We start from the raw sequence: 22,078 nt of genomic DNA on the forward strand, positions 1-22,078 counted from the left end.
AGACTAAGGCAAATATATTACTAAGGGGACTTGTCTGCAGTCATGCATGGATCACAGAAACATGTTTAAATACATTTTGTTTGGATTGAATCTGTGCATATTTGAACTAGAACCCCAGGGGCAACGCTGGCTGTAGTGCATAGGGGAAGGTACCGGTTCTAATGAGCTTGTGGTCTGCTGGGGAAGAAAAATAAGTTAGCATGAAATAACAATAGAGTGTGGATAAAAGTCATAATGATGGTGGTAATCACCCAATCTGGTGTCAATGTAAAGATTAAGAGTGTAGGGGTGGGGTCTAGGCTGTCAATCTGGAGATAGCCAATGAGATTTCTGGGTAGGCATGGCCTTCTTCTGAGAATTCTGGGAAATCTGGGACTTCCTCCTTGGACGCGGAAGACACACACTCTCTCTCTCTGCTATTGCCTTGGAAACTCTCTACTGACAAGGCTGACTTCCTGCGAGGCATCCCCGAGGAGAAGCCACATGGACCTACCCTGATGCAGCCCTGGTAACTGGAATGGCCACGTGGCGACCCCTGCCAGCACTGAGATGCTTCTACCACCACTGACTTTGCAGCCACTGGCCTGTGATTGTTCTGCATTTGGCATCATTGCATGTGTTTCGTGAGTCTGAAGAGGACATTATAGATTGATATAGAAAATATGGGCTAATATTGGACTTATGGACTTGATCTGGACTGGGCTGGGATGTTTTCTTGATGCGCAATTGCTCTTGTATATAAATCCCTTCCTTATATACATATGTGCATCCATGGATTTGTTTCTCTAGTCTACCCAGACTAACACATGACAAAGACACACTCAGAAGACCCTTTTGCTGAGATGTGAAAGGTAAAGAGATTTAACAAACTGAAGGAAAGGGGTGGGGTAAGAGTGTGTAAGAGTGTTTTCTGGACTGAAGAATGAGCAAGTCCAAAGAGTCTGTAGTGAGAAAGTCTTGGAGAGTAGGGGACATCGGAGAACGGGATGTAGATCCCTAAGGTGGACGTAGACCTGGCAAAGGTGAAGTGGAGCTGGAAGGGCAGTGAGAACATCACAAGCAGCTTGCATGAGTTTGGGCTTTATCTTAATGGCAATAAAAGACCCATAGAGAAATCAAACATATTAAACTTGATATAATCATATATATATTTTGGAGGAGCCCTCAGCTACAGAATGCAGAATCTGGCAGTGGCGTGGCCGAGTTGGGGCGGACAGCTAGGACAGGACTTGTATATAAGGTGAGGGAGGTTGAATGGGAATGGGGAAAAGACCAGCGACGGGAATGGGTATGGATTTTAATAATAAGAAGAGAGTTCAATTAATAGGACCTGGCTCATTCAGGGTATGAGTCCGGTGGAAGTGTTATGGATGCCAGGTTGCTGATGGGGGAAATTCAAGTCAGCTGCCTTCTTTGAATAGTTTAAATTGTAAGTGCCACAAAAGGTTTTGAAAAAAATAATTAATGGAAAAAAAAACATTTATGGAAAAGGCAAGCTTGGGGTGGTGCTGAGGAGCCCCGGTGCAGGCAGGCAGGCATTACAGCTGGTGGCTCTCACTGGAGATCTAGGCTGGAGGTGTGGCTCTGGGCCAATCCTTGGGCAATGCTGTCTACCTGGACCAGGCCCTACATGCAATTTACAGTTATTAAACAGGCCACACTGAAGAAATTAACACATCATTTCACCTGTTAGTGGCCATCAAGGCCATTATAGTAAAAACGAAAAACCATTCAGCTAAATGATTCGATTTCCAAATTGAAGAACAAACAGAAAAATCAATTCACTAATTCGCTAATTGTCCCGTAAAGCAGAACTAACTGGACTAGATTTGAGACATGATATCCATAAAAATAAGCATAGCCAAAATAAAATAACCCTGGACAGCTGTTTAAATGGACTTATCGATTATCCATGCTGACTTCAATCATTTATCCGCCATAGTAAGGCACCTGTGTTCCTCAGGACTCAGAGAAGGAAAATAATAAAGCCTCACAGACGTGGAGACAACCATGACCGAAGGCAGGCTCCCTATCCCCGAGACTCAGTCTTGAAGGTGCCTGCCTACCACTGCTGACCACTCTGGAAGGGTTCCCAATATGAGTTCCTGGATAAAGTAGGCGGGGAATGTGGAACAGGACTCAAAAATCACACACACAGACCAGGCTTAATGGTCTGCAGAAAACTAGTGGAGCTCCCGAGATGATGACCTTGAGTCCCCCTTTAGGTCTGGAACTGAACTCCTCCCTAGGGCTCAACTCTCTCCGATGACAGAGAAGACTAGAGGGCACCAGTAACAGCAAGGAGCTACACAGTCACTAGACCAATGAACGAAAGGAGATCCAAACGGCAGCGTGTGCCCAGAGACAGTGCTCGGAAGGCAGGAAAGGGTAAGAAGGAAGACAGACTAAGGAAGACCTGAACTAGAAAATACAGGCAGAGCAATGAGTACTGTTACGTTGTGGGGATTGCAATTGAGGTCATGAAACAAAATGTGTATGCACTGTTGAGTGGAGAATTAATTTGCTCTGTAAACGTAACCCCTGGATTCATCACAGTAAAATGTTTTATTTGTGTGCGTGTGTATGTATGCATATATCTATATAGTAATCTATGAAAGATCTGAAAACAAAGATGTACTTTCAATATTAAAGTTTATAGAAGAACAAAGAAGGGTCCTAGACACCTATTTCTAAAGATTCTTCCTGTCTCTCTTGAAAAAAAATATGTTCTCCCCATTTGCAGAAGGCAATGGATGATGGTGTGAACCCCAAAATGTATTTGCAGAATCCTTACAAGGATCAATGCTCTCTGATGAATCTCCTCTGACCATAGTTGAGGGAAATGAATGGCCATGCTACCTGACAGAGAATATTGCAAAATTGATCATGGAAGATGTCATTAGGCTAAATTGGATACCTGAACATTTTATCTGCCTTTTGACTCATTTTAAATATGTTCTAATTATTAACACTCCCAGCTTTTATCTTGATTGGAGTTTTTCCTCTGGTTTATTTTTTTATTGTTGGTCTTTTGTGGATATGTTTTCCAGAATACAAAGACCAGGATAGATGAAGTTACAGAGCACATAACTGGATTAGAAGCTTACGGGGGGAATGGGATGGGAGGCGGGAGAGAAATGGGGAGACTCATTTGACTAAACTATGTAAGTGTATGATATGTGAACCAGCTTGTCAATAAAACTGTATTTTAAAAATAGATTATACAGGAACCCTTCTGTACAACATTTTGCGACCCTTTCTGACTCAGGAAATCATTGTTGTTGCTGTTAACTGTCTTCTGTCTAGTCACGTCTAGAACTGTGCTTAGGGTTCTCAAAGCTGTCACCTCCAAAAGCAGCTAGACAGGCCTGAATGGGTTTGAACCGCCGACACTTTGGAGCTTACCTGTAAATGACCCTCTGGGATTTCTAAGTAATTATAAATACTTGAAAATAATCATTAAAAAAACCCTAAATCTCTGTGTGTAAAAAATATTTGCTTCAAAAATCAACCCCCACCAAACCCCAACCTTTCTTATCATGACCCCTATTTATCATCATTCATAATCTAAACTACACAGTTACCATAACACCTTCAGCCCAAACCAAACGCACTGGCATGTTATCCATTTGACTCACAGGGACCTTAGGAGGCTTCTGAAGTGATCCATCTTTATGGATGCAGGCAGCCTCCTCTACCTCCTGAGGAGCAGCAGGTGGGTTTGTACTAGAGACCTTTTCCTTTGCTGTTAGCACGCAAATGCCTAACCCACTGTGCATCGGAGTTCTAGAGAATTTGTTAAAGCTTAAATATTTTAGGTGCCTAAGTAACAGTGGGTTTCTCCAATTTCCATGAATTTTGGAACTTAGGTCCATGTATCTGACATTCAGTTGGGCTCTCCCTTCTGGCTGCCACCAGTTAGCCTGCATTCATTTGCTGGGCATTGACACTCCACCCAGTGCCAAGCAATGGGCTATGGAAAATAATCAAAAGATCACGTCGAAGGGAATGAAGAGCAGTCTTTGTCCTTGAACCGCTTAGATCTGGTCTGGGAAATAAAGGCATTCAGAAGTGAAATAGTTGAATAATAAAACAAAGAAGCCTTGGATGAACTGTGATAAAAGTGAGGCTGACACTGTTATAGCAAACCTGCTTTAGCAGAAAAGGTCACGGTTCTTCTTCACAGATGAGAAAATGGAAGCATTACTTTGACATTTCCCAATTGTGAGACGTTTTAGGAATTATTGTAAAGATATGTCTCCTCCACCCAAACTGGAGAATCCCACAATGTAGTCTAGCTCTGCCGTGCCGTATGGAGTCACTTTCAGCAGTACACTCAGGGCCGACATCTCCCCCAGGCTCCTGGAAGAGTCCTCCAACCATCCGGAATGGCTCTTCCACTAATGGGAAATGATGGGTTTGCAATGTAACTGTGTTCTCCCTCTCCCCACCCTAATGTCTAAAAAGGTTATTTTAATTCATAACTGCCGTGTTTCATTATCTAAAGACTCTGTCATTAAATACACTCTTCCCTGATGTCGAGCTCCAGTTCTGCTGCTAAATTCTATTTGAAAGATTATCCCGAAATCCTCTAATCTAATTATTGCCAAGGCTGTTATGAAGCAGCCTTGCAAATAAGATCCTTCATAAGAAATACTACAGTTTCCATCCCAATTGTATTAAAGAATCTCTCCCGAGAGGCCGAGAACATGGTTTACCCTCTCAGGCCTATATGAGCAATTAGAAAATGTCTTGTTTTCCACCCAAAACCCACACTAAATTTTTTCTCCCCTTTGGCTTAAAGGTGGTGATGGCTGTACAGAACACTGAACATAATTACTTTTGTGACTGAACTGTACATAGAGAAGCTGTGAAAGGGTAAATGTTGTGTCACCGCCCCCCACGAAGGTGCTTCCAAGATTTTATTATCGTGTGATTGCACTTTTCCATGAGTTTTAAATGTATAATAAAGAAAATCTTGAAAAAATTTTGTGAGCATTTAGAACAGAGACAAGAAGAAAAGGCTATCTGGCCTAAACCTTGAGATCAACAGAATCAGAGGCACTGCAAGCTCCTTAAACGCAAGGACTGGCTTCTTAAAAGTTGTTTTCCACTGGCAACCCATCCGCTGTGACACATTTCGATTGTTATTCGCTCACCTCCTAGAGCCTTGTCTTGTGCAGATGCCTGCGGTGTCCCTAGGAATTCCCCCCTCAGGGTCATTGGTGCTGGATCACCTGCTAGCTCTTGAAATGGTTGAATGTGGACCAGTTCTTTTTGGTCCAGGGCCTCTGTGTGGTCTTTCGTTCATCTTTCATTGGTTCCTGCATCACTCAATATTTTGCCCACACAAATCTTTTAACGTTACAAGTCGAGGCCTGGATGGTTTCGTAGGTTGATGCACGCATGCCGAGCACATTCCTCCCTTTTGCCTTCCCGGCTCCAGTCCTTGATTTTCTTGAGCTGTGCTTCAAAATGTTCTGTTCAGCTCTTACTGCCTCGTATTTCCTATACAGGAAATAAGCCAAATCTGCCAAATTGCTGTGCTGTAGACACTTTCAGTTTTTAAAAACAATCATGGATAACAACGTTAAGAATGTGTTTCTTTACCTGGTTGTTGGCTTCTGTTTAACATTTTCTGCAAGTTCTGTTCTCAGTGGAAGGATTTTTCTGGGCTAATATGTAGGGATATTTTTGTGAGTTCCATTACTTGTTTATTTTGTTTTAAGAATAAATTTTCTCTTAATGCACCTTCCCATATTCATACAAGACCACCGAAGTTTTCTTTCTTTTTTTTGTCAAAAGAACAAAAAGCAACCTCTCTTACATCGTGATTTGCTATTTACGTCACTGCCGTCACGTCCTTAATAAAGACACGATTATGAATTTGTGTTTATGATTTGAAATCCCCCTATCTATAAAAGCCTATTGGTGGAAGAAAGTAATTTCCCAATCGTCCTAGTTCTATAACTATGGTCATTCGGTAGATCTACTAACTGCCCCATCCACTCAAGCTAATTACCAAACACTCAGTGTATTTATTTGAGTGCAAGGGACTATGAAAGTGTTTCAGCCCCTACAGAACCATGAAGCAATAACAAATTATGCTAAATGCAAAGGGTACCCTTGGCACAGCTAGTAAATCACTCACTAAACAGGCTCCATCCATTACTTATGGATACATAAGACGATTTCCATCTCTGGGATATTAATTTCGTAGCTACTGTCATGGACTTCAGTGCTCATGATGAATGTTTTCACAATGAATACCAAATTAACCCAAACTGATTAGATGCTTTTATAAGTTATTAATGGGATGTCACTTTCATCTGGTCCTCTGCATGTATACGACATTTCATTAAGTAGTCTCCTCTTGCTGGTAAAATCAATCTTGCTGCCCTCATTGGATTTGTCAACTTCAAGGAAATGCTCCCTGCCCACTTCGTGACTTACATGGCACCCGGTGAGCAGTGCTGCCTTGGGAAAGTCACTTTGAAGGGGCTCCTAGATTCTACCCAGTAAGCAGAGAGGAAAATTAACAGCTGACCTGATAGTTAACCAGATTCACAAGGGAGTGATTCCCCCTGATTGGCGACCTGATTAATCGGAGGGCTGGGAGGGGGAAGCAGAAGGGACGCGAGCTTTTAATTTTCTGGTCAAGGGATACATTAGGGTGACATGATGGCCACTGCCAAAGATAGACACTTGCAAACCAGTTGCTGCCACGGTGTCAACCCATCCTGTCGAGGACCTTCTGCTGAAGGTTTAGAGCACGCGTCCTCAAACTGCGGCCCGGGGGGCCACATGCGGCCCGCTGAGGATATTTATCCAGCCCGCCGGATGTTTTCGCCCCGTTTTGGTTTTTTACTTCAAAAGAAGATGTATGCAGTATACACATAGTTTTTTTTAAACTATAGTTCAGCCCTCCAGTGGGCTGAGGGACAGTAACTGACCTCCTGTTTAAAAAGTTTGAGAACTCCTGGCTTAGAGGAACAGAGAGTGATGGATGTACGGTCTTTGAGCAGTAGCTTAATTCCCTTAAGAACGGGAGAAGAGCGAATACACCTGGAAATATATTCTATTCTGAGTGAGAGCAGCCCAGCTGATCACCTTGTCCCTGAGGCCTCTGTAGGTCCATCACACTTATGGGTTATATTCCATTTCCTAAAGCATCTTCTGGTCAACACCAAACTTTTACTTAGGTTAAGTTTTTATCTTTGATTGAAATTTTTATTTTCTAAATTTTGGGTTAAGCTGAAAAAAATAAATAACAGCAATCACAAGAATAGACTTCATTTCCAGGACACTTCTTTTTCTACTGGGTTTTCTGCTGTGTACCATCCATATGTGAACCTAATCGCTAGGGACTCACCTATATGCTTGGCATCATCACCCACCTTTTATGAAGGAGGAAACTGTGGCTTTGAGACTAAGTGATGCCATCGAGCTCTCTCTCAGGACTAGGAGGCAACAGAACCAAGAAGTGAACCAAGATTAGACAATTGTGAATTTGCAGTTATGTTTTGAAACTGCTCTATCTGAAGCGGGCTTATAGGTGGAAGAACATGGCCTCAGTCATAATTGCCTAAGCATCTTAGTTCTATAATTGTGGTTATTTGGTAACTCTGCTAACTACTTTGCCTCCAAAACTTGTGTTTATAACAAACCTCGAAGAGGAAGAAAATAAGCAAAGTAAACCTCCTTTTCCTGCTTAGATTCAAACTGAGACCCTTGAGACGCTGGAAATGGTGGGGTGGCCTAGGCTCCATGACGCCGTCTCTAAATGAAGGCCCCACGTCTCGCTCCTCACTGGAGCCCCACGTCCGCTGTCCTGGCTCTGTGCCGCGCCATCTCTTCTCACACCAATTGGCTATTTTACTGGACCGATCACTCCCTGTGCCTGCCGCCCTTCTGCAGATGCGACACTGGAGAGATGCGTGCTGCGAATGCATCTCCCAGGACTCTCACTGAGCTTTCCCTTTAAACCTTTTCAAAGTGTATTTCGGCATTTTAAGAATGTCACTCAGCCAGTGACTTATGTGGAATCATTGACATTTTAGTAGCATGCATTTTTTATAACTTTAAGAGGCCATTTTTTAAAAGTTCTTTTTAACTTTGTTTCCAAGCAGAAATCCACACTATAAGGTGAGTGTCACACACCTAGGCGGGAGTTTGTCTGATTCATTCATCGACTCAGAAACGCGGCCAAGCATCATCTTGGAAGGAGGGAACGTAAATGGAATCACCGGTGGATACTCCTGGGACAGGCATATAAAACCCTACCTCTCTTTTGCTGATGACAGATGAGGAAGGAAAATAGCTCTCCTTCGACCCAAAGGGCAAATGTGGGAATACAGCAATAAGATCATTCAAAGGAAGTTGACTTTAAAGGCGAGTTTCTTTAGGATGCACTCAGGCACTTGAAGGCCACGGATGACAGGCAACATATCTAAGAAAGTGAAATCATTGCTGAAATATAAAACTGTCCAGGGCTCATGAGAACATGTCACCAGAGCTAAGAACAGAGGATGAGGTGGAAGAGGTTTGGGTGTGGAGGCTCCTGGCTTCTAGAGAGAACGTCCGGTGGATGTTGAGATTGGAGAGGATTATCCACACAGGTAACTGACTGCATCCTCTGGGAATCCAAGATGGTGTCTAGATCCGGAGCTTGGAGCTGAGGGGGCCTAGCAGACACCACCCCATGGGAGAATTGAGCAGGGGCTACCCAGAGAGATAAGTGAGGGCTTTCGGGACAGCTTTGTGTCTGGCACCATCATTTTATCAAGACTCTTAGGAAAAAGAACACACACAAGCCAAGCCCCACCCTATGCAGCCCTGCATAACAGTGGGAAACACACAAGCCACCTGGACTGAGCTGTAAGCTGCCTGAGAACGTGGCCTTATGAAGAAATAAGGCTCTAAGGTCCAGTAGGTATGACTGCGACACAGAAGCTCCAGGAGAAAGTCCAGTCACAAGAAAAGAGAGTGTACCTGTCTTTCGGATCTGGGAGCTCCAGAAAGTGGCAGTGTCCAGAACACAGTGAGTGTCGGAGACAATGTTGACTGAAACAGCACGGGTGAGTGAAGGATACACTGTGCAGACGTCAAACGAATATGCTTTGGGGCCCCTCACAGTTAGCTCCTGACCAGCCGCAGTCAGTGCGATCATAACTGTCCCCGCAGAGAGCTCTATGGGCTGGGGAGGTTGGGGGGTGGCCAGGTTCCCCAGTCCCTGAGTCCCTCACAAGCTCTTTTGCACTGACGGAAAAAAGGGCAAAAGTGACTTAAATCCAATTCCCAGGCCTCTCCCTGTTACATTATTCTGACAAATGCATGGGATAGCATTTGGGTGAAAGCATTGGGAGTCCCCGAGGAAATGACTGGTCTTCACGGTGAGTGTGGTGGCGTGAGAGTATCTAGCCTACGGGTTATCTCCCACAGTATCTACCCCTTTTGGGAAGCAGATCTAATTTCCTTCTGTTTCCAGGGTCAGAAGTCACTCAGTGCTCCTCATGCCACAGTGTATAAAACGCCTTTATTTGTCCTCCCTCGCTTTTACCATTACCATCCCCACACCACCCCATCCGGTCTCTCTGCAGGAACATCATCTCCCCAGGACTGCTCCAAGCCCCTGACCCCAAAGGCTTTCTCCCTAGCTACTCTATTTGGGCTTCATTTCTTAACATTCTGAGTTTGTCTGTGCATTACAGATTTCCTACTGGGCTTATATCCCTTTTGAAGCTGGTCATTTATCACCATCGTGCAAGCAAGTCAACCAAAAAAAACATCCATTCTGTCTGTCTCGGATCTTCTGATTGCAGCAAAGACCTGAGCGCTGAATTTCTAATGCCACGTGGTGCTGTGCAGTCGTACTTGCAAAAAATTTCCATCCTACTTGGTGCCGAAGAGAAACACTATTATGTAACAAACTCACGCGCCTCCTCCAGGTGTCTTCTGTGAGGAGGCGTCCGGACGTTTGTAGGGAAATGGAATGACAAGATAATAGAACTTCTCCACAAATATGTGAAGCCCCTCCCCCCCTTCGCCATGTCATTTCCTGGGGCACATCTAAGAGGTTTTATCTCTGAGTACCTCTCCTAAGAGAGTGGCCACCCTCTACGTTTATTATCTTCCCAGTGTCTCTAGAAGGCATGCCACAGAAGAAAGTGAAAGGATACGTCTGAACCAGCCAAATTCATATGATTCCGGCTAGCGGTGCCACCCCTGCCTGCTTGTCACTGTATCGTGGCATGCACGTGCTGGAAGCTACGCCATTGCTGTCCCCAACAACAACCGGCTCACCTCTGATGATTGCATTTGGCCAAGCGCCTAGGCTAAGAAAGGCTAGGAAATAGGTTTGGCAATCTTGTAGAAATCTCCCAGTGAAAATTCTATGGGGCCTACTGAATATTGTCTGATACTCTGTGCAGGAAGATGAGCGCTCCAGGAAGGAAGCCAGGGATGGATTGGAGTATGGCGCTTATCACGAAGGATGCTGCAGGACTTGTGCACCAGGTCAGTCTGAGCCAGGGCTGCTTCTGTTGCAGCTAGCAACAGGCCAGCCGACAAACCCTCCCGTAAACAAGTCGGCAAACGCATATAGGCCTTCACAAAACATCTGAGAGGAGAAACACGGAGGAGTTCTCGGGATCCCTCTGAAGAGCACAAACCTGTAGGAAGAGACCCTGCAGGGAACCGTGTTGAGGCTGCAGCTCTTTGAATGTGATTGCAAGTCATGAGATACAATTGACCGTGACCAACTGGGAGCAGGGGAAGACACTGCGTGAATTGTTTTACGTGCCGTTTTGCATGTACTATTGCTATGTTGCATTTATTTCTCTGCTTTTAGGGCCAGCAGACACTGGGATTCTGTATCCTCAGTGAGCATCTTAGCAGCCGCGTGGTTCTCCACCATGGAGAGCGACAGCTGCGAACTGCCAGCTTTCGGGGAGAAGGGAGGCTTTCCCCCCGCTTTAGTTTCGCACTTGCCTTTAATGCTAGTTCATCCACTCAGCAGAATTCACTGCCTACGCTATGATCTGAAACCTAATAAAAATCTCCTCTATAAGGAAAAATCCACATAGCGCATTTGACGAAAACACCTTTAACTCACTCCTGGTATCGTGCATCATCCTCTTGTGACTTCTCAGGGTTACTGAGCCAAACACATTGCTGAAATCTCTCAGCACAAGGCAAGTTACAGTGCTTGGGAAGCTCTGTGGTGAACTTCCACTGCAGCTGGTACTCTGCTCCCCAAGGAGAATTAGTCATTTCAATCTGACTCATTCTAATTGGAGTAGGTTTCCTTTAGGGAGCAATGTTTACTTTTTAGACGAAAATGGGCCATGAGGGATTTGTTGCTTGCCACCACTTAACAAGGCTCTGTTTGCAAGGCCTCCTCAGGAGAGCCTGCCGCTTTCCCCTGCAGCAGGCAGCCTTCCATGCGATGCTCGCTCTAATATGCGTGGTTCCAGGGGAGAGCACAGCCCTTCAGGAGGATTACCAAGAGATTAGCACCCCATCTGCTAACACAGAGAGGGCAAACCTGACCCAGAGGCCAACCACCAGCTAACAACCAGTAAATAAAGCTTTACTGGATTGCACCTGCACTGTTGTAGTCATCCAGTGCCACAAACCAGAAATGCCACAGGTAGATGGCTTTAACAAACACCCACCCACCCCAGTTTAGGTAACTAGAAGCCTGGATTCAGGGAGCTGCCTATAGGGAAAGCATTATTGTTCTGTCAGCTCTGGTGGGGTGGGGGGGGGATCTTTGTTGAGTTCTGTTTCCTGGTTCTAGGGAGATCTTCGGAGAATATTGGATGGTACATTGGTTTTGAGTTGGGCTGGGATCTTCATGGTCAGCAGTTTGAAACCACCTGCAGCTCCTTGGGACAAAGACTTTCTATTCCAGTAAACAGTTCCTGTCTCAGAAACACAGAGGGACTCTCTGTGAGTCCTCCTTGACTCAATGGTGGTGAGTTTGGTTGGTTTGTAGAGACCTCCAGGTGGCTTGGGATCTATACTTTTCCATCTCTGCTTGTTTCATCGGCTTTTTCTATTCTTAAGAGACTGACTCAAGACTCATTTTAGGCAACGCCAGCCTCAATAACACAACAAAGACATCCCCTTCCCAAAGGGGATTTTGACCACAGGCATAGAGATTAGGATTTACAGCACATATCTCGGTGAGATACAACTCAACGCATAACATGTGTCCATTTGATTACACGCTGTCAGTGGCTGCTTTTATGCTACAACTATAACATTGGCTATTTACAGCACAGACTGCATGGCCTGCAAAGCCTAACGTAGTTCTTATCTGGCCTTTTATTGCCCAGATTTGCCCACGTTTGTTCTGAAATACAGGACCCTCTGCTGACAGTAAACTACAGGGTCTATTCCACTGAGTACAAGGACTGCGTTGTAAAATCCACAAGTCCAAATGCACTTAGAAATTCATCAAGTCTTAAGTGGATTAGTATTTTTGCTACTAATCCCAAATATTTTGAATGACTAGAAATTCATTTCTTTGAAGCTGACAGAAAGACAAAAGTCTCTCATTTCTGTACTCTCCTAGAATAGAGTCATGGATTATGGCTATTTCATGTCATCTAGTTATTTTTTTTTATGTCTGTGAGGTAAGATCATCACTAAAAAGAAACAAAAATAAAACCTCAGTGCCGGTGACTCATAGTCGCCCTATCGGACAAAATAAACGGCATCTTTGGTTTCTGAGGCTGTGAATCTTTATGGGAGCAGAAAGTCTCATCTTCCTTTTGGGGAGAAGCTGGTGGTTTTGAACTGCTGATCTTGCGTTAGCAACCCAACGTGTAACCACTATGCCACCAGGCCTCCTTATAGGACCGCAAGAAGAAACTAATTAGTCAACCTGCATATTGTTTTCTTTACATCAACAAATATTTACTGAGCACCAGGCACAGGGTTAGGCACTCAGAAGGGAGAGATGAAAAGGGTTGACTGAACTGCAAGACCGCTTAAGCGAGAAGAGAGACATGCCAATTCACTGCAAGCAAACAGATGTGATAGAAGTATGCATGGTGAGTTAGGGAAGCCCCAAAGGACAGGCTGAGAAGCTTCCTCAGAGATGCTGGCATCTATTTTTGTCTTCATTTTATTCTTTCTAGTCTCAGATATTAAATATGACAATTTCTATAATCACTTATGCCACTTTGTTCTTAAGGGAGGATGAGATGAATGTGAAGTCAATTATCCAAGAAGTAGCTGTGGCTTCAGATAGAGAAGGAGCTGAATGTATAAGCAAGTAATCTCAAACTTCATCTTGCTTCCAAGTCTATGAATAATTATAAAAGTCTATGAATAATTATAAAATGTACTTATATACACACATGTACACACCCAGGCACACGCACACACATACCTCTTCCTCTCGTAACTGTTAATTAATTTCTTTAAATTGTAAGCTCTTACTAGAAGGCAAGGCTATACTGCCTTAACTCTGTAGATGGTGAGGCATAATCTTGGTGCTTCCTGACAATCATGAGTTGATCAGTAAAGATGTGGCAAATAGAATAGAGAAGGACGGGTTGCTGAGTAATAACATATTTTCTTGATTACGATGAAGAGACTTGAAGACAAGCACTCAGCCAGACTTCTCAATACCCCTTCTCTTGTGCAGCAGCATGGTATGACCAGGAATGGTGTGAAGCTATGTTCCAATGACATTTTGAAGGAATAGCTGTACCTCAATGTTTCCCCAGTTGGGAGATTCCACCCATTAGGGGGAACTGGCGTGATGCAGGGTCTCTTGAAAAGCAGACATTTCTGCTTTATCCTGGATCGTGCCTAGGTTATAAATGTTTTTAATTGCCAGGGAGCACTGAGTAACAATTTTTGTCCAGAGAAGGTGATGACATATCTTCTACATGAAAGTGCAATATTCCTTTTCATGGAATAATTGGATGGATTTGCTTTCCAGAGTTTCTTTAATCATAGACTTTTGGAGTACTTAAAATTCACCCCCTAAAAAGTTAGTCACATGAGCCCTAAACACTTAGGTCTTCTCCAATCTCTGGTTAAATTGCATTTTCTCCCAGTTTAAGAGTGACGGCCTTTGAAGAAAGATGAATTTCATCTTGTCATGTTGACTGAGGGTGTGACAGATGTCCATCTGCCAAAGTCAGTTCTTGACGAACTCCCTTTCTCCTGTCTCCCTTTAATTCTCATCAGTTAAATGTGCTTATCTTAATCTGTGGTTAACAAGTTAATCGCATTAAGTAATAGCTAAAATATTTCTGTGACTTGTACACATTACCTGTTTCTTTAGCCCTTTTGAGGGAATAGTGTTAATCTAGAACAAGGAACATATGATGATACTTTGGGTAAAACAACATTGTTTTCATTCCTAAATAGCAGATAGCCTAGCCAATATAATCCCAAAACCAACCTTTTAAACTGATCAATTTCTGTTCTCTTTTTGACAAAAAAAAAGAACAAAGGAAAAAAAGAACTTTAAAAAATGCAATGCATTTAATCAGCTTAAGGATGCAGCAGTCGACAGTGGCTTGAGTACTGAAAGCATGTTGCTCGATCTTCGATTCCAGGGCCTTTCCGGAAGGGCTCGACAACCTCTTGAAATCAAGTGACAGATACCGTCTGGTTTCAGAAAAAGAAATATTACACTACACTTACTCCTGAAATTGACTATTCAGATACTTGACTTTCCACTGGGGCCGGCTGGTTACAGCATGACCAGTGGATGATCTGTCCAAAGGCAGGCAGTCAGACAGATCATCTAGGACTGGGACCTTCATGAGCCACCTACTCTGTCCAGCTTCTTCCCATCATACCATCATTGTCATGAGTTGTGTTTTATCACAGCTCCCTTTTGTCACTTTTCGTAGAAATCCATGCAAATGTTTGCTATAAAACGGAGAGGGCTGGATTCCCTCTGATGGTGTGTATGTGTGGACGCCCCACGTAGAGTGGCTCCAAGCTAAGCAGTCAATCTCTATGATCCCACATCCTCTACGGAAAACTTCAAGAATTCAAAATGTAAAGCCAGAAACTTTCAACAAGGATGATTCTGCTACGCTGCTACCTCTTAAGTTGCATCATACCCGATGAAATGGAGCTCTTCATGTTCACAGTAAGTCTAGCGCTCTCTAGAAGCAGCTACAATGGAACGTCTATATAAAGATATCAGATATGGGAAACATAACATACCCTATTCCAATTTTTTAAGGATTCTCCGTCTGGAAAGAAATGGGGATTTCCCTTTTCAAATGTTTGGATGTACTTAACCAAATTTAACTTGTGCACACATACAAATACACTAGAAGACCAGTGGAATACATTCAGTGTCTACAATAAGATCAAAACATGGTCATTGGTGGTAGCTTGCTTACCAGCTGCTGCCCTTTAGGGCCCCATCCTGCATACTGCAGTTTGGCGTTGCTCACTTCTGGTGGATCGAGGCTTTGAGGATCCCTAGAAGAAGACAACAGAGCAAAGAGTGGGAATAAGTAAGTTAAGCTGTTATAATTCTGTCTTCTAGCTATAATGGTCTACTTTCTACTTTCATTGTAGTAATTCAGACGCTTGCCTCCTGTGTTATTAAATAATATGTCTCTGCCAATTGCCAACTGTTCTCATTAGATGGACATAATTTACATGAAGCTGGAACTGGTGCAATGCTACAAAACCCAAACGGTAAATATTTATTACGGGAGAGCACACACAGAGGTTTATTGGTCAATATTTTAAAAATCCAGACCGGTCAACGTTAAAAGTTTGAATGCATAGCATTTGCAGGAGGAAATACACAGAATCTATGTCTCCATCTTGAGGTCCCCTAATAGGCAGTGTTTCTTTAAGGATATCTCCTGGTCACCATGACCTTTCAAAACAAGTAGCCTGCTGACTGATCCCACTCTTGGTTTGTGCTGACAGCTGCGACAGCTGCAACTCTGCTGCCAGAGACAGACAGACAGACAAATATATTATTTCTTTTCTAGCTTTCTTTCTTAATTTTTTGATATGCAAAATACAATCACAATACAATCTCATTCATTTACATAATGGCAAAATGCATAAAGGACACAGTGAAAGAATGAAAACAGCTAACCCTTCCATAATAAGGATTACATATTTTAGATTTTATAGCTACAGCTGTCAGTCACATGTAGAAAAGATGGATTTCCATCTTCCTTAGAAAGACGCTGTCCGTGTGAATGACCATGCTTGTGCCTGCAGAATGGACTGAGTCAGGCAAGCTCCTATCACGTGGCTATTACAATATTTCTTATGCAGAAGACACAGCTATGACTGGCTCATTCATCTCTAGAGAGGAGTTTGTTAAATGGTCTTTGAGAAAGTTAGGAACTGAATGCTCAGCAGCCCTTGAAGAATGGGTATGAAGGGAAGTTGGGCAAAATGGGCAATGGGCTGGTGATTCAGGGCTGGGCTCAGTAGAGAAGCAATTGTTAAACATGAATGGATTAAAGAGTAAAATTTATTTGTGACACGAGATCTTCTATAATGCCCAGGAGAGTTTTAAATGATATTCCCGAGCATGAGAAAGTACTATCAGGATAGATAGAGGATGGCATTGATCATGAGAATCAGCTGAGAAGGCTAATGCTGGAACATTTACAATTCATAATATGAGGTCTTTAAAATTTATTTTTAATAATAAGAGGTCTTATCATTCTAGGTTCCAAAAGAAAACAAATTCTACCACTTGCATCTTTTGAATGTTTCAAAATATTTTCATAACATGAGTGACTTCATTTTTAACCTTAGGGTAGAGAAAGACTTTTCTAAAGATGACTCAAAATTAACAAGCAATTAAAAAAGAGATAGTTAAGTTTGACCACATAAAATGTTCACAATTTTAATATGATAGAACATCATGAAAAAAAGACAGTCAACAAACTGGGACAAAACATTCATAACCTATACAACAGACTAATGGCTAATATGCAATGGATATGCTAACAAAGAACATAATTAATACACATATATTCTAAAAACGACACTGACAGAAATGGGTAATAAAGCTATAATATATTTACTTATTAAATAATTTTCAATTCTATTATACACATAAAGCAGTTTCAGAATTTTTAACTCCTATCTGTGAGAAGTACTTATTAACTATGCTAGAACATTGATTTAGTTTTTTTGTATTTATCTTAGCTTTGGATACCTAGTTAAACACTGCTTCCCAAAGTGACCTGTGTTCTCTTTATTCTGTGACTAGCTTATGTGAACTCTAGAATGGAAAAGTATTTAATAAATAAATATACTTTGGGCTTTACATTTTTAGAAAGTTATAAATGAAAGAGAGCCTCCTGTCTGAAATAAGTTGTGAGATGTATTATATCAGAGGTATCTATCCATCCATCCATCCATCCATCCATCCATCCATCCATCCATCCATCCATCCCTCCATCTATCAATTACGCTATCTACTACATACACACATATGCACACACACAGATAGCATAAACATCTGTGTATCCATCAGTTAGTATACATACTATTATTTCCCAGCTCTATATGCTAAGAGGGTCTAGAAACAATGACATCTCATTAGCAATGAACACACCTAGGGTCTAGATTTTGGTTTCTGAATACCATCCTATAATAAAAGCAAGCAGGGAACCTAAGAGAAACAATTTTATCCAGTACTAGAGCACAGAAAATGGAAGATGAGTCTGGTTCATCTTATGGGGTCAGAAATGTAAAAGTTTCCAAAAAACCAACCAAAAAACAAACAAACAAACAAGCAAACTGGAAGTTTGTGGAAAGAACACAGAAGTTAATTTAAAGGCATCTCTAATGGCTGAAGTTGGCATAATTTGAGCAATAAAATAAGTACTTATAGTATTGGCTTTTGATTCAAAGAATAAAAGAAATATCCATGAGTCCATGTTAATGTAAATAAATAACAAGTGAACGGAGGGGGGGGGGGCAGCTCTTTTTCACAACAGAATTCCAATTAGTAAAAGAAGAGAGAAATTGAATCATTTTGAAAATAAAAACCACAGTGAATGCTGAAACTACTGGACACATATCGGAGGAGAATAGGATTTGCATACTGTATTAGGCTGGATTTTCTGTAGACACAAAACTAGTGACAACCCTCCAATAAGTATAAGAAAGAACTTTATATCAAGAAAGAAATTTATATTAAGGAAGCAACCCTGCCCAGTCCAATTCAAGTTCATGGGTCAGATGGTAGCTGATACCCCTTCAGATTCATACAACTGTGGGCCAAGAAGCAGGAAGGTAAAGCAGAAAGCTGCAAGCTCACATGTCAAGGGTGCAGTCACTTGGATTCAAGGTCAGGAGGCACATGGCAAGCTGCTAACAGTTCCCAGGGTGGGAAGCCCACATGGTCAGCCAGTCCCGGAAGTAGGGAAGAGAGCAGAAAGAGAGACCAGTTCTTCACTGGGTCTCATACACAGGCCACAAGGAGATGCCATTAGATCAAACTAAAAAGCTTTTTAAAAGTCAAGTATTTTCATAGCTTACACCTTATTAGCTATAAAAATTTCCGTAGAAAGGAAATAACAGATAATTTTCCTTTCAACATCTTGATATTACAAAATGAAAATAAAAAAGGGTCTAGCCACTACATAGACACCAATACACGCAATTCCAACAACGAAGAAATAAATATAGTTGGGTACGGAGGTAGCTTTAAACAAAAGTCTTTGGCCAGTTTAGAGACAAATATAATGGATTCCCTAGGTCAGAGTTTAATTGGAATTCTCCAAGAACTGATGATAGGAAAGCAGGGCAGAGGAAATGCTTACATTCCACACTATTTGTTAAGATGTGTAAATTAATTTTGTCAGCTTGTAGTTCCCAACAAATGTCTAGAATATGAAGGATCATCAGGGGATTAACCTTGTTTAATTTACCAAGTATGGATTTCCATAACCGGTAACAGGGAAAGCATCTCTAAGTGGGTGATGCATCTTACAAGATTACCTGAGCGCCCGTATGTCGCAATTACAGCTGCATTTCCATTTGATTCACTTTTGCTCACCTGTACAAAAGGAGCATTATTACTTCTCTAAACCTAAAACGCATTTCCCATCTCTCACCACCAACACATTAGACACGTTTCTGAAGCGTGAAGAGCCAACCTCAAATTAGAAATCCGAAGTTCTCTCTGAGTTTCCGGTGTTTTTCATGAGAAGGAGGGATAGCTCTGCTCTAGGGGAGAAAGATGGGGCTTTTTGCTCCCATAAAGATCTATAGCCTTGGTCCTCCACAGGGGGCAGCCCTATTTCGTCCTGTAGGACTGAGATGAGTTGGAATCGACTCAGTGGCAATGACCTTGGTTGGCTTTTCTGAGAAATACTAGCTACACTTTCCCCTACAGAGCAATGATGATTCTCGAGGAGTCCCTCAATTATAATATTCACTTATGAATTCTCATACACTCTGAAGGAGCCTGGATGGCTCCCTTTTTAAGTGCTTGGCTGCTAACTTAAAGGCCACCGATTGCTTTGCAAGAGAAAGATGTGGTCAGGTTGCTTCCACAAGATGTGCTGCTTGGGAAACCATGCAGGACAGTCCTGCTCTGTCTCACAAGGTCACTGAGTAAGAAGTGAGCCAACAACAGGTTAGTACACTCGAGAGAAAGAGTAATTAGTTTTGGTTTTGCCAGTTAATGAATAGATCGATTTCAGTCTCTCTCTCTATCTGGTGATAATTTAAACAAATGACTCCAAGATGTCAGTAGTGTGCTTCTATAGTTCCAATAACATCTCTTACTGAAAATTACAGAATATTAGGTTGCATCTCACTGGAAGCAAGCTGGAGAAATTTCCTGAGAAAATTTCATGACATTCTCAATTTACTTCTGAATTCTGCGACTAACTAGCAGTGACACTTGGGTTAATAGAGTAACTTAACTGGTCCCTCTCTTTTTATAAAATGAAAATATTATCTCCATCAGAAGACTGGACTCTAATATATATATATATGAAAACAGGTAACACAGCTTACCTAGAGATATGCAACAAATGCCATTTCATTCATTGATAAACTGGTAAAAAAAACTTTTAAGATATTAAGATTTAAGTGACCTTTAAGAGTTAGTAGCGAAGCCCATAATTTTTTAAAATTCCCCTTTCTAGGAAACGTTTTGACTCCCTTTTATGTAGCCATGCAGATCCATCCAAGTTAATCAGTGATAATAACTTTGAATGCTGAAAAAATATTATTACAATGATTACCTATGTGTAATTTTAACAGAAAGTCCAATAATAGATCTGATATAAGACAAGTTTACTGTATAGAGCCCAGCAGTCAAAGCATATATAGCCTAAATTCTTATCTCTGATGGGAGACTGGATTTCGGGACCTTAATCCTGAACCATGTCCTCCATAACTGTCATTATGAAACACATGTAGAACATAGATAAAATACATACACATGTATATTTTCATCGACATTTGATGGTATCAGATTCTTTGCTTTCAATCTCACAGGGGTAATAAGATTTGGAAGTCTTTCTGAGTATATAGCAACCAAATAGTTTCTTGACTATGGCCACACTACCTACTTTCCTTTTACAAAAGGACCACTGCCATTCCTGGTTAAGAGACTGGATGACGTCCAGCCATTCCGATAGAATGTCAGGTGGGGTGTATGGTAACTGGCTATCCAAAAGAAAATCGGGATGTAAGAGTCCAAGTGGTGCAGACCATGCCATCCTATGTGGGATCCAAGGGTTTCATGGAAATCTTTGGTCAAAAAGAGGGAAAACATGTGAGTCTCAAATCAGAGGCACTTGGCGTATATAAAGAGGGAGACCTGAAAATGAAGCCCTCATTACATTTTTCTTCTTTGAGGTCTGGTAGATGCCGGATGTCATAAACAATTCCCAGAATTCTTTCTTATGCATAACAGAATCAAACATAACCCTATTGTGTTAGGCTGTGTTGTCAAGAGTAACAGAGCTGGTGATACTCAGATATGTATTAAAAAGAGCTTTGTATCAAGAAGTCATCTTATACCAAGAAGCCATCTCAGCCCAGTCCAATTTAAGGCCTTGATTCTGATGCTAGCTGGAGTCTGCTTCAGACTGATGTAGCTGTAGGCTGATGAGGCAGAAAGGTGAAGTGGGATGCAGGAAGATCACAGGCTGGTGGATGCATAGTTGCATGGATCCAAGGTCAGCGGAAAACACGTCAGGGCACCATCAGCTCTCATGGTCGGCCAGCCCACATGAGGCCATCCCTGGAGACAGGCATAGTCCCAGCAATCAGAAAGCCAAAGGAGTAGAGAGAAGACGTCCCCAGTGTCGTTTCTCTTATAACAAAAGCCACACCTCCCAGGAGGCATCATCAGGCTGTGACCTGATTGACAGGTTGGACTCCACCCCTACACAAGTGCAAGTTGACATAAAATCTGTCTTGCAACATCTTCACGATTACTGATTTGAATCCATTGTTGCAGTTAGTGTGCAGTCCTTCCCAATCTGAAAGTCCATTCTTTATCACCATATTGGACATCGTACTGTTGTCATTGATAATATTTTCATTGGATAATTTTTGGAAATTTATTGTCAACAATAAATAAACAAATAAATAAACAAAAAGTAAACAACAAATTTATTGTTTCTTCCTAGTTTGGAAGCTCCACTCAAATCTGTGCACCCTCTGGTACATACTGCTGGTATTTGAAGTACTAGTGGCATATCTTCTAGCAACCTTACAGCATACATGCCACCAAACTCACACAATACAACAAATTCACAGAGGGGTGATGGGTTTTTAAGGGAGAGGTCCAGAATTCCACTTCCATACACACAGAACCATTGTCCATGCTCTCTGGCTAGAAGTCCAGGACCTTGTTCCATTGTCTGCAATTGTACTAGAGCTTCTGAAATTCTTAGGCATGTGTGTGTATCTGTGTGTTGAACATATGTATACAATCATATTTGGGGGTGGGTACTGTCCTCCCATTTTTCTAAGTTTCTTATCTCTCTATATTTTTTTTCTTAATGCATCCATGGAAGCCTTTGCAATAAATCATTCCCAATGTGGAGATGGATTGGTTAAAAAAAAA

At 42.0% G+C, this 22,078-nt stretch overlaps 1 protein-coding gene across 1 annotated transcript in view; it reads right to left on the minus strand.

The window, feature by feature from the left end:
* DPP6 (dipeptidyl peptidase like 6) overlaps positions 1–22,078 on the minus strand; it is an 890,123-nt gene that overhangs the window by 231,144 nt on the left and 636,901 nt on the right. Inside the window, exon 7 of the mRNA XM_075550777.1 lies at positions 15,390–15,471. Coding sequence (XP_075406892.1) covers positions 15,390–15,471 — 82 coding nt within the window. The remainder of the gene's footprint in view (positions 1–15,389; positions 15,472–22,078) is intronic.

Source organism: Tenrec ecaudatus, chromosome 5 (genome assembly GCF_050624435.1).
Source record: "Tenrec ecaudatus isolate mTenEca1 chromosome 5, mTenEca1.hap1, whole genome shotgun sequence".
Taxonomy (NCBI): domain Eukaryota; kingdom Metazoa; phylum Chordata; class Mammalia; order Afrosoricida; family Tenrecidae; genus Tenrec; species Tenrec ecaudatus.